We start from the raw sequence: 18,875 nt of genomic DNA, 5'->3' as shown, positions 1-18,875 counted from the left end.
ATAGCAGTTGATTGTGCAATATAAATATTTGATAGTGGAATGGACTTGGAATCTTTGATCACCTAAAACAGTTCCTTGAACTTTGTAGGTGTCTAAAATAATATTCAGTAATTCTTTGCCAACTGTTGATCTTCATGAACTAAATAAGGCTTTTGTCTTAGCTTTCTTAATAAGTTATAACACAGAGAAAAGTGCATAAGTCATAAGTTTAACTATAAACTTATGACTTATGTGAGTTATCTGAGCTCCCACTAGTATAACCACTACTCAGATCAAGAAACAGAACTTTCCCAGCACCTCGGAAGCCTTCCTTATACCATTTCCTGGCCATGACTCCTGCTTTCTGCCCCCAAAGTAACCATTATCTTCACCATAAATTTGTTTTGCCCAGTTTTGAATTTTTTAAAAAGAAACTATACAATGTATATCATTTTATGTCTGCCCTGTTTTGCTGAATATTGCTCATGAGTTTTATTTCTGTTGTTGCTTGTAGCAATGCTCACTTATTTTTATTGTCTTCTATATTTTATTATATAAATGCAAAATATATTCTGATGTTGATGAACATTTGTGTTGTCAGTTTTGGTATATTATAAATAATGTTTTCACAAATATTCTTGCGCACATCATTTGATGATAACATGTACCTATTTTTCTTGGTATATCCCTAAGATTGGCATTTCTAGATAAAGGGATAGCCATATGTTCAGTTTAGGTAGAAATTGCTACAGTTTTCCCTAGTGGCTATAACCGATTTTACTCTCACTGGTAGTGCATGAGACTTTTCATTGTTTTACAAACTCTCTAACATTTGTTGTGATTTTTTTTTTTTTTCAATTTTAGCCATTTGGGTAGGTATGTAGTGATACCTCATTGAATTTAATTTACATTTCCCTGTGAATTAATGAAATTGAGCAATTTTTCATATGTTTATTCGCTATTTGGATAACCTATTTTGTCAAAATACTTGAAATTTTCAAGTTTTTTGCCACTGTCTCTATGGGATTATGTGTCTTCTGAATTTTAGGAATTCCAGATGTAGTCTGAATATAAACTTTTTGCTGATTAAATATATACTGAAAATATCTTTTCCTATTTTGTAGTTTGCCTTTTAACTCTCTTAATAGTCTTTTTTTTAAATAAAATTTATTTTTTAGAGCACTTTTAGGTTCACAGCAAAATTGAGTGGAAGGTACAGAGATTTCCTATACACCCCTTGCCCTCACATTTACACAGCCTCCCCTACTATCAAAATCCTGCACCAGAGTAGTGCATTTGTTACAACTGATGAGACTACATTGACACATCATTATCACCCGAAGTCCGTAATTTACATTAGAGTTCATTCTTGGTGTTGTACATTCTATGGGTTTTGACAAATGTATAATGACATGTATCCACCTTAATGGTGTCTTTTGGTCAAAAGAATTCCCTAGTTTTAATATGGTTCATTTCATGAAATTTTTTCCTTGTGGTAAGCGCTATTTGCATCTTAAGACATCCTCTCCTAGTCTAAGTTGATGAATATGCTTTTCTATGTTATCTTTTAGAAGCTTTGTATTTTATCTTTCACATTTAGATCTACAGATCACCTGGAATTGAATTACTGTGTATGGTATCAGGAGGGGTACAAGATTCATTCTTTTCATATGGATAGTTGATTGATACAGCTCTATTTATTGAAAAGACTATCATTTGTGTAGTGACACATTTGTTGTAAATCAAATGGCAAAAATATGTAGGTTTATTTCAGGACTCTATATCCTAGTCTGTTGAACCATTTGTTTATCTCTACACCACTACCACACTCTCAATTATGTGACTTTATAGTAACTCTTGATATGCAGTAGTGTATGTCCTCCAAGTTTGTTCTTTTTCAAGATACTCTTAGCTGTTCTTATTGTTATGTAATTCCTTATAAATTGGGGAATTTCCACAGAAAAAGTTAAAATTTTGTTTGAGATTGAACTGAAACTTTGAATCCACCTAGAGAGAATTGACACTTTTACAATTTTGAGTCTTCTAATTTATGAACATGGCATAACTTTCCATTTGTTTATTCCTTCTTTAATTTTCTCTCAATAATTTTTTGAAGTGTTGTGTGTAGAAATCATTTAAATATTCCATTAATTGCATTCCTAGATATATGTTGTGCTTTGCAGATATTAAAAATGGTATCATTTTGAAAAAATGTTTCTTTGCTTATTGCTGGTATAGAAAAATATTATTAATTTTTAACATTAACTTTTTATACACTGACCTTGCTAAAGTCACCTATTCTAATACTTTGTAATTCTATGTACTTGAGTATGTAATATTCTTTCCTAATCTTTATGCATTTTCTCTTTCTTACCTTATTTCAGTGGCCAGGACCTCATTTATAATGTTGAATAAGAGTACTGATAATGGGCATCATTTCTTTTTGTGATGTGAGGGGGAAATCTTTCAATATTTCACCAGTATGTGATGAAGTTTCTTGTAGATTTTTTGGGTAGATATCCTCCATCAGATAAGTACCCTTTTATGTCAAACTTTTCAAGATTATTTAAAAATCATAAATGGATATTGAATTTTATCAAATCCTTTTCTGTATCTGAGACAATTATTATTGTTGATTTCTACCTGAATTCCACTACAATAAGAGTACACGATTTCAATCCTTTGAAGTTTGTTGAAACTTGTTTTATGGCCTGGAATATGGTCAATTTTAATAAAAATTGCTTAGGCACTAGAAAATAATGTGTTCTGTAATTTTGGAGTGAGTGTTCTACGTATTACAGTTAAGTTTGTTAAATATATTGTTCAAATCTTCTATATCCTGATTAATTTTCTATCTCGTTTTCTATCAGTTATTGAGAGCAATAAGTTGAAATCATCTAATAGGATTGGGAATTTGTCTATATCTCCTCTTAGCACTAGGAATTTTTACTTCACATGTTTTGAGGCTGTTATTGAGTGCATATAAATTTAGAATTATAATTCCTTCATGATAAATCAATCCTTTTATTATTGTGACATGTTCCTCTTTATCTCTAGTAATACTTATTTTCTTAAAATTTTCTTTGGTATTAGTAGGTCTACATCAGCTTTTTTTTTTCAGTTTGTGTTTAGTTTGTACACGTTTTTTACTCTAAACCATTCTGTTTTCTTATATAAAAATTGTTTCTTGTAATGTGTATATACTTGTTTTATTTTTAAGTTCATGCAAACCATCTGTCTAGTAATTGGAGTATTTAATCTGTGTACATTAGTTTAGTTACTGGTACATTTTAGCTTAAATCTATCATCTTACTATTTGTGTTCTACTTGTGTCTCCTTTTCTATTTAAGTTTTTCTCTCTTTTTTGCCTATACTTGAATTAATAAATTATTTTTATTATTCTGTTTTCTATTCATCAATATTTCATTTATGCATTTTATTTCTTTTAGTAGTTGCTCTATAAATTACAACATGCAATGCATCCTTGAAGTAGCAAAATTAAAGTTAAATTAATGCTTTTATTACTCCTCAGGCAGTACAATGACCTAACAACACTCTTAACTCTATTGGTCTCCTTCTATCTCTCATATTATTGTTGTCAGATGTTATTATTGTTTTGTACAGTAATCATTCATATAGATTTAACATATTTATCCTGATACTTATTTTTTCCTTCTATCTTCATGCTTTCATCTAATTTCATCTGATTTTATTTTCTTTCTTCCTGAAGAATGTTTTTTAGTGTCATCTTTAGTGTGGATCTGTTAGTGACAAATTCTATGGTTTTTGTTTCTCTGAAAATGTATTTACTTTTTTTTATTTTCAAAAGATATTTTTGTCAACTATCAAATTCTAGGTTGGCAGTTTTGTTTTCTTCTAACCCCTGGAGACTACCATTCCATTGCCCTGAGGCTTTCATTGTTTCAATGGAAAAATCAACTGTCATCTTATTGTTGTTCCTTTGCAGGGGATGAGTATTTTTCTCTGTCTGCTATTAAGAGTTTTCTCTTTATTATTTTATTATGATTATAAGTAGTTTTACAATGATATATCTAGAGGTGTGTGTGTTTGTGTGTCTCTTTGTGTTTTGTATTTATTATGCTGCTGGTTTACTGTGCCTCTTAACATCATGGCTTGATATAGCTTTAATCAGTTTTGGAAAATGCATAGCCATTATTTCTTCAAATATTGCTTCTGCCTTATTCTCTCTTTCCTCTCTTTTTGGGACTCTTATTATATATAGATTAGAGCTTTTCCCTATGCCCCTGCATCTCATATCATTTTTTTCTGTATTTTATTCATTTTCTCTATTTAACCTAGCTATTTTCTTTGGACTTTTCTTCTTATTTACTAATTCTGCCTCCTGTTGTTAAATGTAAGTGCAGAATTATGAAAATTTAATTACTCTTTTTTTCAGTTCTAAAATTTCTTTCATAGTTTTCAGTTTTCTGGTAAAATTACCAACATTTCCATCATATTTCTAAGGCATATTTATCACAATTATTTCAAAGTCCATATTAGATAATTCCAACACCAGGATCTCCCATCAGTCTGCTTTTGTTTTTTTCATAGCTTTAGGTTATGTGGCATTGTCTCTGTATACCAAGCTTTTTTTGATTGAATTCTGGATATTGTACATGAAAAATCATAGAGATAATTTGAGGTTCTGGGTGATGTGATCTTCCTCCAGTGAGGATTTACTTTTGCTCTTGACAGGCAGGCTGATGAGGGGCATGTCACCTTAGTCCAGTTATGGATTGAGAAGATTTGAAGATGAGTTTCCATCTTGATGAGTAATGGAATAATGCCAGTTAAGATTTAGCCTTATGGTTTGGAAATGGTTGGGCTTGGACTCCAATTTTTGTCCCTTTGGCTCCATGAGACTTTTAGAACCTTTGTTGGACTTCTTAGCTTCAGCTTCTCATCTGTACTGTTATTTATCTTCTTAGGAGTGTTTTGCATTGGTAAATGCCTCTAAAGGGCGCTGAATGTTGGCTTGAGCGCTTTTTTTCTCTGAGATATTAGCCCTTCAATTCCTTACTGCTTAGAAATTTTCCAGTGCCTTAAACATTTTCTTTTTTTTTGCCCAGCTTTTCTAGTTATTCTTGGTAGGAGGGTTGGTCAGCAACAAGCTAATTCTTTATCACTAGAAGAAGAGATGATAAAAGCTTTTAATAAATATCAAACAACTACTATCTAATTGAAACATGAAAGGTTTAAAAGAAAAGAACAAATAGGCTATTAATTTTGATTCATGGTAGTATTTTAAATTTTGATAATTTTGATAGGAGGATCTCAAAACTAATTTTTTAGAATATCAATGTGCACTTTTAGAGAAACATTAATATTTATTTGAATTCTAACTTTAAAAAAATTGGGTACACTTTATATACTGTTAAGAGTGTGCCAATTGTTGGCTCTTATGACGATATTTTTCCTTGTTAAGACTAATGTTAAAAGGTGATCAACATTGCCATTTATTGTCAGGAAGTTAATGAATACTTCACATTTCAAGTGTCTTGCTAAGAGTCATTATTTTCTAAATTAGTTTAGTTCCAGTAACTGTATAAATGTCAAGTTTCCATTTGTATTACTAAAGAAATTCTAACAAATAGAGCTTATTTGAGGGTCTGCTAATTAATGTCAAAGGAAGCCAATGTGATTTACCTGCCAATATGATTTACTTTTATAATGAATATGTTAAACATATACAGTGCTCTGCTCATATGGAATAGAAAATGTGAACAGTAGAGGGTGCAATTGTACCTTTAGTTCTGTATTTTAGCCCTTAGAAATTAGTGTTTAATAGCTGAGAGAAAAATTTGAAGAATGTACTGTTCGCTGAAGCTGTACACTATTTATGGAAGTGTGTTTAAAATAAAATAATCCATGTAAAGGAGAAGTATAAATTTCACAATCATGTAATACTTTTCTTAACCTTGCCCTTTTAGAAAGTGACAAATTTAAATCTCAATTAGAAAATATTTTCTAAAAAAATATTATATTTATCTGAATAAAGAATGTTTTTTTTAATATATAGAGAGGTAAGGCATACATATCTCAATAAGATATTTTTCTTTTATAGAGCTTAATTACTGTTAATCATAGATATTTTTTCCTCTTGGGAAATACTGCTTCTAAAAGGATTATGTCTATTGATAACTGCAACACCATGAGACTCCTATTTCTTAAGAAAAAATATAAATAAGACCCACTAGAAATAAATGATGCAATGTCAAAAGAGTTCTTACATTCAAATAGTTATTAACACAGATTTTATTGAAGACCCAGAAGTTTCAGACAGTTGCAAATCAGAAACTTAGATTTCTATTTCGACCCTGAAGCAGCATTATACTATTGCAGTGCAAAGCTTCATTTATATAGATTTGTGGGGAATATGTGTGCAAAGCTTTGAATCTGTATCTCCAGGTTAGACTCTCTTCCATAGCTAGGGGTCTCCTTTTGTTTTTTCATAGGAAAAGTTTGGGCTTAGGTTTCTGTAAATTTGACAAAAATTAGCTTTATCACAAAACCTATATTCCAGTGCAATAAATTTGAAGAACTTAGGAAACCTTCTTGCTGATTCTTTGAACTTATAGGAAACATCTACCAGAGAAATATTCCTTTTTTTTGCATTAACAAACTCTATACTCTTGTCTTTTGGTTCAATTGGAAAGCAATTTAACATTTAGATTATTGCTAACACCCAAAGGTTAGCACTTCAGCGCTTGGCTAGTTAATTGTGGTGTTCAGCTTATGCTTTTGTTTGAAGGGCCTCTCCTGATATTCTATAGAAAGAGCAAAAGAAAGAACAAGAGAGAGGAGAGGGAGGTGAGTATATCACTTTAAGAATTAAGTTATTGAGTTAAAAGTATTATTAGAGATAAATTTGCTTTTTGAACTTCATTTCAATCTGAACTTCCAAAGCCATTGTAAATGAGGTGATCAGACAGAACGTAAGTCTTGGTTAATAATCACTGCATAGGGTGAATACAAGTACTTTAACTGGAAGTATCTGCTTTCAAAATAATATCAACTGAGTTTTTTAAAAGATGTAGGTATTAAGAAGGACTATTAAAAACAGGCCAAATCCAAATAAAGCAGTCAGCTTTTTGAAGGAGTAGCTCGAATTTGTGAAGAAACAAAAGAAAAAAATTACAGAATTGCTGATGCTATAGATGCTGCCAGTGTTATATGAAAGAACACTGAACCTTGAAGACAATATATTATAAGCCTCAAGTAAGCAAGACTCTGAGATTATAGCAATTTAAAAGTGCATTAAGAGAGTTGATTGTGAGGTGTAATTTGAAAAGGTGTTTGGGTATCAAAAAATATCATTTCCTAGAAATATTTCAAGGTGGAGGTAGAAAGCACAGTTATCATGGGTCTTAATCAGGCAAATACGTGGTTCAAAGAGTGATGTAAATGTTTTTATTTTTTCCTGAGGAAGGAAAACACATATTTAAACTAAGCCTCTGATTGATTTGATTTATTCCACACAGAACATGCAGAATTATAGAGAGCCAAAGTATCAATTTTTGGAAAAATCACCGTATCATATTTTTCACATCACCTTTTGCTACCATGTTATAGAGAAATTCATTACCTGTTTTCACTTCTAAGCTGCATTTACTACATTAATATTGGTTATATATACACACACACACACACACATACACACACACCCCATATATCACATACACACACATCTATACACACTGTGTATGTGCACACACACACATATTCCAGGCTAATTTTGGTCATAATATTTTAGTTTCAGAGGTTTTACCTAAGTTGATTATTTTAAGTAGTTAGACCCAAATTTGAACTTCCTGTCTAAGGGCAACACATATCACAAATCTTTGCAGGAAGAGCGTAGAAAATCAGTGCTATTTAGAACCCAGACAAACACTTGACTTGCAGAATTCCTGATTGAGACTTGAGATTTAGGACAGCTGCTCCTCAAGGGTAATTATACTGAAGTTTCTGAGGCTTATGATACGTGCATTTCTGAACGACACCCTAGTGAGGGGTGCAAACTCTGAAGCCCATCTTCGCATTGCATCAAAGGATATTTCGTTCAGCTTGTTGGCTGGATCTCTTGGTGGAGAAAGGGGAGAGAGGGACAATTTTTCTGTTTATTGATGGTGGTGTGTTGTAAATACTAAATAAATATTTGCTGAATTCATTTAGTCCTACCTTTGTCCATTCAATGCAGTTAACAAATATGTAGGAAGGGCCTACTTGTTCTGAGTGTTGGTGGACAAAATTGAGTTCCTTGCTTTCTTGGAGTTTACAGTCTAATGGATAAAGTAGCTATTTAACAAATATCCTTGCAAATAATATATAATTAGAAATGATGAAAGTGCTATTATAAGGGAAAATATTATAGAGATGATTCAGAAGGGTTATCAGAAGAAGTGATATTTGAGAAAAGAACAGAAGAATGAGTTAGTTGAGTTACTGACTCAAAAGATGGAATGTGGTGATTGGGAAGCAGTGGGATTGGGATTTTAGGGTAGTGAAAGGGGTTAGGAGAAAGATTTTCCAGGCAGGAAGAGAATGACCAGTGGAAAAGTTCTAAAATGTTAAAATGAAATTGCTCGGTGCCTGGAGATTTATAATAACTAAAAGGTTAGTTTAACACTTATATAATTCATTATTAATCAATTGCTCTCCTGATTGCAGTCCCATTGTAATTTTCCCTTGAATATTTTCCAACCTGAGCAATAATCCTATGACCCAGCCTAATTTTAAAGAGAGGAAATGTGACTGTGGGTCAAATGGCAATGTTAGTCGTTCCTGTAAGCACCAAATTTGTCATATGCTCATGGTTTTCTGTCATGTCATTGGCTGTGGTGACAGGCTGGGTAAATTGTGGTTTTAAAGGGGAGATACTGGTGGTTGGCAGTACTGTTGGTGGTTCCAGAACTGTATATTCTTGTCCCTGATACTGCTGTGTATGTAAATACTGATAAGGAATTCCACAAATGGGGAAGGTGCTTGTAGTTTTTAATAAATTGTCTAATTTATGTTTAAACATTAAATACCATATACATTCAGGTTCATCACTTAAAGTATTAGAACAGAGAAAGTCTAGTTGTTTAAATCAACTGTATATATTTACTATATATTTATTTTGGAGATTAACAGTACACATGGGAAAATTAAAAATTCTGAAAAAATAATAGAGAGAAATCTGTTTTATTGAATTTTTTCAGTGTCTCCCAAACATTTTTGGCCATGGAACCCTTTTTAGTTATACTAATAACCATTTGAAGGAACTAGTATTCTTTTAGTTCGTATTTTGAGGAAATACTGGGTTGTAGTGTATGTTTTGATGGGTGAGGGCTCTCAATTAGAGTTACTGGGTTGCTAACAAAGCTGTCCATTGACCACTGAGTTGAGCTTTTGTACCAGCTGTTACCATATGCTTTTTCTTGGTTATTTGTGTTTTCTTCATCAATTATTCCAATTTCTCACAATTGGCTATTCCCTCATTCCAGAATATGAAAATTATGTAATGTGTTAATAATTTGCTTGTAGATAGATTAGTGATTAAAAGATCATATACTTAGAATATTAAAGTACAAAATTATTTTATTTGAAAATATTAATGTAATACAAATTTTAAGTGCTATGTATTTCAATGCATTTTAAAATACATCTTTACTATCTTTGTTTTTTTTCTTTGCAAAAGTTTTGTAGGGTACTCCAGTAGAACATACTAAATGAATAAAATCACATTTTGGCATATTCTAAAGTTAAATGGTCAAAATGTCATTGATCATTAAAAATGTCAAATGGTCTCAGACCACTTATATGATTTGAGGGACTCAAACAAGTGTCACTGTTTGAATTCTGAGAGTTCACAGTTTAGGTGTTACCTTTTAATTTCTATGAGTTGCAGACAAATTTTCTCTTTCTTGGTAATGATGTCTTTCGTATTTTAAGGACTTTTAAAACCCTGTAATGTGAGGACACCTGAGTTGTGTGTCTGGAAAGAGAAAAAGAGAGATGGTTTACTCTATTTCCTCATATAGATCTTTGTCAAATAAGGTGGATGCAAAAAATGCATCCACCTCATGTACCTACCTTTACTTTGACATAAACGAGGGTTGATTTGGAGAGTGTGGTGGTGTGGTTTAGATTTCATATCTGTGAGGCATGTGTGAACACACACACACACACACACACACACTCTCTCTCTCTCTCCTTCAGGTAATGTAGATCCCCAAAGTAGCAACAAAAGTTCCATATGGTTTGAGTATATGGAGAAGCATACTAGAACTAATTAGACATTTCAAAGACATTTTATTACATTTTGTTCTCTGCAGCAAATTAAAGTGTTCTGAATTGACTTTAACAACTATTAATTTTTAAGAGATAAGAGGATTTTCATGTGAACTGAATCAGGCTTCTATGTACAGTATAAATAAAATGGCCAGTGAATGCATATTATAACTTTCAGAACACTATGCTGAGAATTAGGAGACTTGGGTTTTAAACTCTGCCTTGGGTGAGTCATTTAACTTCCTTGGCCTTTAACTTTCCTGAAATTTGAAATGAGGAGGTTGAATTACATAATCTCTCTGGTACATTCCAGCTCAAAATTCTGTGATATCCATTATTAGTAAAGAATAAGACCTTTGCTTTGTTTGTTTAGGAGGTGAGGAAGGGTGGGATGTCAAACCATGGCAGATGCTGTCATCAGTCCTTCAGTTCTTTGTATTTTGGGAGTGCCCGTGAGAGGGGCATAAAGTAACTGAAATAATGGGCCATGTGTGGAAATGCTGCTACCGTAGGGGAGTTTCAGTTCTGTGACAGCTGAGAGTTACTTGCTGGGTACTGAGAGAGGGTCTGACCAGTGGACACTGCAAAGTGGAAACGAGCAGTTTTCACCAAGTTTTCTATGTGCCTAACAGCAGCAATTGCTTTTAACCTTCCACAAATAAATTTTTGAAGGTTACCCTGTCATTTTTTCCACTTAAAATTGGTATTTAACATAGATGCTTTTCTAAGGAAGATAGATAGATAGAATTTTGACTGTACTATATTCTATGAAAAACTTAGATGAATTTTTCATAATAACTCCTTAAATTAACTCTGATCTTTGAGTAAAAACATTCTTACATATTACAATGACTCAAACAGACACTAATTCTTCTGCTTAATACCAACAAAAGTGTAGAAATCCCTATTTTTTATTTATTTGTATGGGGCATTAAAACCATATGATACTTTACATATTGCTGTTTTGGGCAACTTATTTATTGTATAGGTGTTTGCATGTTTGTCTGTTAAGTTTAAATTTGAGCAACTAATATTTAAAGTATTTTTACCTACCAGTCTGTGCTTTGAAAAATGAATTTAAAAAAATCTAGTCTGGACAAGGGAGAAATTATTCTTTTCTAGAAATATACAATGGGCAAAATGACTGATAATTTTACATTTGGTTACAAATACATTGCAAATAGTGTATGCATCCTTGTTCCAAGGGTAATGCTTTCATAAATATCAGGTACCATATTTTGGCCCTAGAATGATATCTATTTGTTTTACCAGCCTACTACTTCATTTGCCTATCATTAGAGATGGATTTCTGGATTTCCACCTCATGATTATATAAAAATCAAATATCAAGAGTTTCTTTAATTTGAAGCTAGTTAAGTTCATGAGAGTGAAGATTTCTATATATGTCCCTACTGTATCTTTTTGACTGCAGCTTCCCCTCTCCTCCAAATCTCTGACATTCTCACAGTCGAAACAAATGTCTTGCCATCTTTCTCTTGCCCAGTTCGTTCAAGTTATTTACTGATAAAACTCCGATTCACTCAAACTTCTATTTTATTGTTTTTCTTACATCTTCAGTACTTTCCCACCTTACTAATTTTAATAAGTTCGCTAGCAAAGTGTGGTTTTTCACTTTTACTTTAAATTTTGATTACAAAGCAAGTGGGAAGAAAATGGCCAAGTTATATCAGCTGCTAAATGCTATTTAAAATAAAAGCGACAATGAAAAAATCATTGATTCAGAGCTATTCTCCTCTAAGTCACATGCTGTCAAATATGTTTTCAAATGCAAAATTACTTTGGCAAATATTTTTGAATGTTTTGTGGGAAATATTGATGCATTGAGTTAGGAAATGATGTACACTTAATATGCCAGAAAAATCACTGAAATGGAATTGAGAAACTATTAATCAGATACAGGAGATATTATTATGTTGCATTCTCATGCATATATTCACTGGACTTAAAATGCAGTAAAATATTTTGTGAAGAAAGCATTTTAAATGCCGTTTTACGCATTAAAAATGTTTCCATTTATGAAAGAACCACGGAAAACTTAATACATTTCTTCTTAAAAAACTTTTATTTCTTTTGGTCTTTGGAAATGGTCAGCTGAGTAAAGAGTACAAAGAAATTGTCTTCTTGGTAGATAGTGCATGGATTTCCATGCACATTAGTTTAGGCTGGGGTCCAATAATAACTTACCATCATCTTAAGCAGCAGAATATAAGAATTCATTTCAAGTAATATTAACTATGACACTAATTCGGTATTAAACTCTAAGCACATTAGCAAGTATGGTATAATGCACTATTACTTTCCAAGTCTCTGCAGTAAGTTTTTCATCATTAATGTTTTAGGGTTTTTTTTTTTCCTTTTCCATCCAGAACTTATCATTTCGGTAGTATGACTTCTAAACAACTCAACCATTAGAATTTTTACCTATATTCATTTAAATATGCATTCCTGGTGGCCAAATCTAGCCACCAAACACAGTAGTAAGAATAATCTAATTTTATAGGACTTAATCAAATAGCAGGAGCTTGAATTGTTGTGCTTAATCTATAGGAAGCCAATCTGTCTAAATTCTAGATTTTTATAAGAAAGATAAACCAAAAAGAGAGCCTTGAATCCTTGTCTAATTTATCAAAATATAATTAAAATTCTATTGTCTGACTCATCTCCCCTTACAGTCCAAAGACAATTCCTGTGGTGTATTATTATGCATTGAAATGGGATGATGGCTTTCCTAAAACACATTCACACAAACAAATGCATAAGTGGGTTTGTAATATGCTTAAAATAATAGGTATTATTATTACAGATCTTCCTTGGTTTTACTTTTCTATCAGTAACTTTGAACACAAAATGTGAAAATATAAAATAGAGAGGTTCTGTTCTGCAATCCTGAATTATATAGGGTGACCAACCATCCTGGTTTGCCCAGGACCAAGGGGTACTTAGGACTTCAGTTTAAAAACTAGGACAGTCCCAAGCAATTTTAATATTAAAACCAGGACAGTCCCAGGCAAATGGGTGCAAGTTGGTGACCCTAAACCAAGATGAAATGGGGCTGAAGTGGAGACAGTTTTGGGAAAAGGAACTTTTAAAAAATCTTTTCCTGCTCTTTTAGGATTTTCCAAATTTCTCCTCTTTCCACATACCCAACCCCAAAGTCAGGCTAGTTAATGTTAAGTAATGTCTTATATCTCAGGATCCAGAACAAGGCATTAGCAACCCTTGGAAGTCCTGCAGAAGGCAATGAGGGGCAGGGGGTATGGGATCGAGCTCTGCATCAAATGGTCTTTATTTGAATCCAGGCTTTGATATTCCTTGGGTGGGAGATCCTCTGCCTCCCTTTTGTCAAATATAAATGGAAATAATAATAATGTCCAACTCGTAGGGTTACATGAACAGTGCCTGTCATGCATTAAGAGCTCCAGGAAGTTAGTTATTTTTCTTGTGGTCTTGATTAAGAAGAACAGTTTTGAGCAAGCCAGTATGTTTACCAGTAATGGTAACCTTCATATCTAGATTCTTAGGGTTACTTGTTACTTCTAGCAATTTTCTGCAAGGGGAGGCTTCCATGACCCAAAACATAGCTCATCTATGTTTTGTTTATTTTTGGTTTTGGTTTTTGCTGTTCAAGACATGTACATGAAATGGCAGAAGAAAATTTCAAACTTAGGACTCCTGCAGGAAATGTAGCACCAGTGGAATGGGCAGCTGGATGACGAAATTATCAGAGTTCTTTTGAGGCTAATTATGTTTTTAGTGTAGGATAATAAATTCTAAAGACTTTATTTTTTTTTTAATGGCCAGTATTATGATAAAGCTGAATTATTGAATGTCTAAGTGATTCTGAGATTCCATCAAGGAAGGTGTGATAATATTTATTCTCAATCATGAGGGTTGCATGCAAAATTGAAGAGCATCAATATGCCACAGGTGGGTCTGGCTAATGGTGGAACTTTGCTTCCGTTAGAGCTACAACAAAGAGAGACTGCTGAAAGTAGGTTGTGAGTTGACTATGGAATTCTAGTGTATAAATTAAGTTCCTTCAAAATTGCATTGTTCTGTGCTTCAGCATCTAACATCAAGACTTCATCCCAGAAAGGCAGTGGGAGAGCTCAATATATGCAGCTCCACTCCATTCCAAATTTGTGGTAGCCTAATAGCAGGAAGTAGGATTGTGCCTGATCTGTGATATTATAACTTAGCCAATTAAGTTTGCTATAAGACATATAGTAAAATCTGTTGAAATGAAACTACAAAACCTTGATTATTTATGTAAAATTTGTTTCCAGCATTTACCAAATACAATGCAAAAGATATTTAAGAAAATATTGGAACCACTCAAAAGGTTGAGATAGAAAACCAGGGTCCCTCAAGATTTAAACAAACAGTCAAGAACATCATTGAAAAACTTACTTAAAATATTTCTTTTGACTTTAAAAATGGAAGAGAAAAGCCTAGAATTCTGGATTTTGCATATACAATTATAAAGTATTTAAGGGCAATTTTACTTTTTCATTGTATAGGCTAATACAACCAAATATGTTCTTACACCTTGAATACCTTTTAAAGTGTAAGTCAATTGTAATAGTCATATCTTCTCAGCTGTTTAGTTTCTTTGCGTTTATTACAACAGATTCCTGACTCTCGCTATGGGATTCATCAAGGAATATATTTTGTATTGCAAGAATTCCATTTAAAATGAAAATGTAACATGGATAGATCCTATAGTGGCATGTAAATATGATAGCTTAAATAATGAAAAATATTTACATAACAGTGGAAGAAACTTCACTTTTGTTTAAAAAAAACCTTTTTTTTTGGTTGAACTGCTATTTTTTATTTTGGGGGGAAAATGCTTTAGTTTCTTTTATCCTTTTTACATGTAGACAAGCTTTCTACAAATGAAGAAGAATCTTCTCTACTTTGTGCTGCTCAAAGACATTAAGTAAACCCCATTTAAGCCTCAAATGAACCTTAAAACATAACTCTGCTTAGCAGTTGTCTAATGATGTCCCCTATACATTGCTCCTGATATATTTTTAGACGTAAACTCTTGGGCTCCTGGACCCTATAATAGATCTATAGGGAAAAAAAGTCTCATTTAGTTTTAGACATTTTGCCATGGAATTAAAGAATTCCCATAGGTTAAATAAGATAAGAATTTGGCCTTTTTTCCTGGGAGAAGGAAAATGTCACGGAAGCTCTTTTAGAATGGAGTCAGTTATACAAAGCCAGAGCACTTCTGCTTGGTTTAGTTTTAATTAAAACAACAATAATTTGGAATTCCTACTTGCTGCTATCAGTATCTGTAAGTTATTCATGTTTATTTTGGGGAATTATCCACTTTATATATTACATTCTGAAAGAAATGCACTTCTGAAAATATCCATGTTGGAAAGCAGAAAAATTAAGTGTCTTATATCATTTGTACTGAGAGAATTAAATCATCATCTGGGTGCAAGAATGTTTAGGACTATATATCCTTTTACATTTATACTTCTAATTACAAACAAGTACACTTTAAATCAAAAAGCTTATAAATGTGACACTGACTAGCTGGTTCTGTTCTTTTCTTTCCTCCCCTCCCCCTCCCCATTCTTTTCTTCTTCTTCTTCTTACTTAGATAGAACAGGCTGTGTATTCAATAGCAAAAGTGAGCACTTTTTTGGGGGGGGACTGATATATATGTCCTTGGCTAAATTTAGATTCCAGTGAATAGTTCTGGATTGCAATTCAAAATTTTAATCTATTTTCTACCTACTTTGTTTTATTTGGTGTTAAGGAATGGCCAAATAGAGCCTCGAGGATTATAACATTGAGTTCTCAAGAACAGTAATTAGAGGACTGCAGTAAAGATGCTAAAATTTTAAATGGTTTGGTGAAGATTTAGGTAAATATGAGGAATTTAAGTAAGTATTATGGAGGATTCTAAACACGATGGGAGAATTACCCTTGGACAGAAAGGATGCTACCTAAATTGTCATCATTTTAGGAAATATTGAGCAGGCAGGGATGGGGTTGGAGGTGGGAGTAGGTGGAGGTGGGGCGGCACTTTACCACAGCCCGTCTAGGGTCTTCCTTTTCTTTAAGATTTTCCCTCTTCTTCGAAGTTTGTGTCTTGCCATTCAAGTGGAAGGATACAGTCCTAACGGCTTGGTTGTTGTCAAGGAAGTAATTTCAAAGATATGGTTCCATTTCACGATGAACTTTTTGGAACTCTGCAATGATTTTGACCCGCCCTGCGCTCCCCGCCCCGAATTCAGCACAGGAAAGGGGCAAGACCCTTCCATAAACTATTCCGCAGACACTGGCTTAAGTGGGAGGGGCAGTGGGGGGAAGCTGAGCAGCCCTCTGGGGCCCAATCCCGTTTCGACCCTTGCCCGAAAAAGAGTTCGTTAATCCGTGTTTGAAAGGAGCGGAAAGGGAAGTCATTTGCAGGAGCTGGCAATGCTTACTGGGGAGAAAAAAAATCAGAAGCTCCCTCCCCCATCCCCAGAGGCACCTGGATGTGAATGGAAGTCCCTCCCCTGCACGGATACGCTCTGCTTTCCTGAGAGGCAAGTTTGTTTTCAAGCGTTAGCCACCTGTGTGAGGCGCTCCCCGTGAGAAAGGCTGCGTGGAAGACGCGAGAGCTCAGCCACAGGCTGGGGAGCCTTTCTTGGTGAGGCTGGCGGTCCAGACACCTGCAGAAGTCAGCGCGCCGAGGATGCAGAGCCCGCTCGGCCCTCCCTCGTCGCCGGGAGTGTAGCCCCACGTCCTCCAGCCTGGTATGCTCTGGAGCCGGCTAGCGCTTCCCGAGTTTGCGCGGGGTCCTCGCGGTCCTCTCCCGCCCGCCTCCCCGCCCCCAAAGTACTGCTCCCGCCTCGCTCCGCCCGCGCAGCCCTCGGCGCGCTCAGAGGTTTATCGGGCTCCCCACACGCTCCGCCGGCTTCCTCCGGCGCCCGGCGTGAGTGACCCGGGCACACCCGCCGCGGCCTCGGAGCCCCCATCCGAGTCCCTTCTCCCGCTGCCCTGCCGTCGCGCTCCCGGCTCTTCGCCCTGGCGCCGCGGCGCCCACCGCGGTTCAGGTTGAATCCCGGTTCGACCTGCCTTTTGGCTCATCCCCGCGCTCAGCCTCACAGCCCGGAGAAGTGGAATCTGCCCTGAAACTCTCGGTGGCTGGAGCCGGGAGACTGGGCATGCTCAGAAGCCAGGGCTGGCTTTGGTCTCAAGTAGGAAGCTTTCGCACTCGGGAGGCAGCAGCGACTTTGGGGAAAGTTGATCGGAGAGGGGAGGACGCCCCAAGACGCGGAGCAGCGGCAGGAAGGAGCCCCCGGCAGCCCGGAGGAGCATGGGCACCCTGCGGGATTTACAGTACGCGCTCCAGGAGAAGATCGAGGAGCTGAGGCAGCGGGATGCTCTCATCGACGAGCTGGAGCTGGAGTTGGATCAGAAGGACGAACTGATCCAGAAGCTGCAGAACGAGCTGGACAAGTACCGCTCGGTGATCCGGCCGGCCACCCAGCAGGCGCAGAAGCAGAGCGCGAGCACCTTGCAAGGCGAGCCGCGCACCAAGCGGCAGGCGATCTCCGCTGAGCCCACCGCCTTCGACATCCAGGATCTCAGCCATGTGACTCTGCCCTTCTACCCCAAGAGTCCACAGTAAGCAGGGGTTACGCTCCGGGTCCGTGTGGCACCCTGTCGGTGGGGAGCTGCGGGTCTCTGTGTTGTCTGTCGGCCCCCGCCCCTCCCGCTTGCCGTGTCTGTCCTCATCCTCAGAAATGTTTCACTTTAACGGGCACTTCTGGCGGGGCTGTGCACGTTTCTCAGAGTCAGACTCATCGCACCTACGTTGCCTTCGTGTCTTTGTCAGATGTCAAGCTATTCTTTCTTTCTTTCTTTTTTTTTTTTTTTAAATAAACACATACATTCATATAGGCCACCTACCGTACGTAGAGTTTGAATGCGCCCCCGGTGTGTGTCCAGCTGTGTATGTGTGAGTATACAGAGAAAGCCCCGTCTCCCAAATGCCCTGGCAAACCTGCCCGACCGGAAAATCCTAACTGCAGGCTCATCAGACTTGAAATGAAATGCGTCTGCTATCACCCTTACTTTCTATGCTTTCGTGGCGCTCCCGGATTTCTCTACATGCCGGCGTTTCTCGCTGGTACCGTTCAAAGCTGATGTTCTGGCATCATCAAAGTGTCCAAAATCAGCAAATACACATATAAAAGGGAAGATTTTTTGATTTCCAGAATTCGACGACATTTACAATCCACAAATGGAAGCCTAGTCTGTAGATTTTTAAAAAAAATATTTTTTAAATAACATCTGAGGGAGAATATTGCTTATTTTCCTTAAAGAATGTATATGTTGTTGTTAATGGGGTGCCTCTGTCTCCCAAGAGGGTTGCAGGTTTCTAGGGTCAGATACAGAGAAGTACACTTATCTTTACTGACAACGTGGACACATTGTTTGCCTTACTCCTGGCTTCTGAAGCCACTACTCTAGTATTGTTCTAGCATTTTAGACAACTGTGTAGTTCTGATGTCAGTGGGCTTCGCAACTTGGGTGGGAAAATTGAATGAAACTTGTTATACTCCACT

The 18,875-nt window shown here is 35.7% G+C and overlaps 1 protein-coding gene across 2 annotated transcripts in view; it reads left to right on the top strand.

Annotated features, from left to right (window-relative positions):
• PRKG1 (protein kinase cGMP-dependent 1) overlaps window positions 1-18,875 on the top strand; it is a 1,237,939-nt gene that overhangs the window by 62,446 nt on the left and 1,156,618 nt on the right. Inside the window, exon 1 of one of the 2 annotated variants that reach the window (XM_082339464.1) lies at window positions 1,448-17,931. The exons of the other annotated variant lie outside the window; for it this stretch is intronic. Coding sequence (XP_082195590.1) covers window positions 17,621-17,931 — 311 coding nt within the window. The 5' untranslated portion in view covers window positions 1,448-17,620. Of the gene's footprint in view, window positions 1-1,447; window positions 17,932-18,875 lie in introns of those variants that run through there. 2 annotated transcript variants of the gene reach the window in all.

This window comes from Balaenoptera borealis (genome assembly GCF_965194805.1).
Source record: "Balaenoptera borealis genome assembly, chromosome: 10".
Lineage (NCBI taxonomy): Eukaryota > Metazoa > Chordata > Mammalia > Artiodactyla > Balaenopteridae > Balaenoptera > Balaenoptera borealis.
This window is presented reverse-complemented; position numbering and strand designations above follow the sequence as displayed.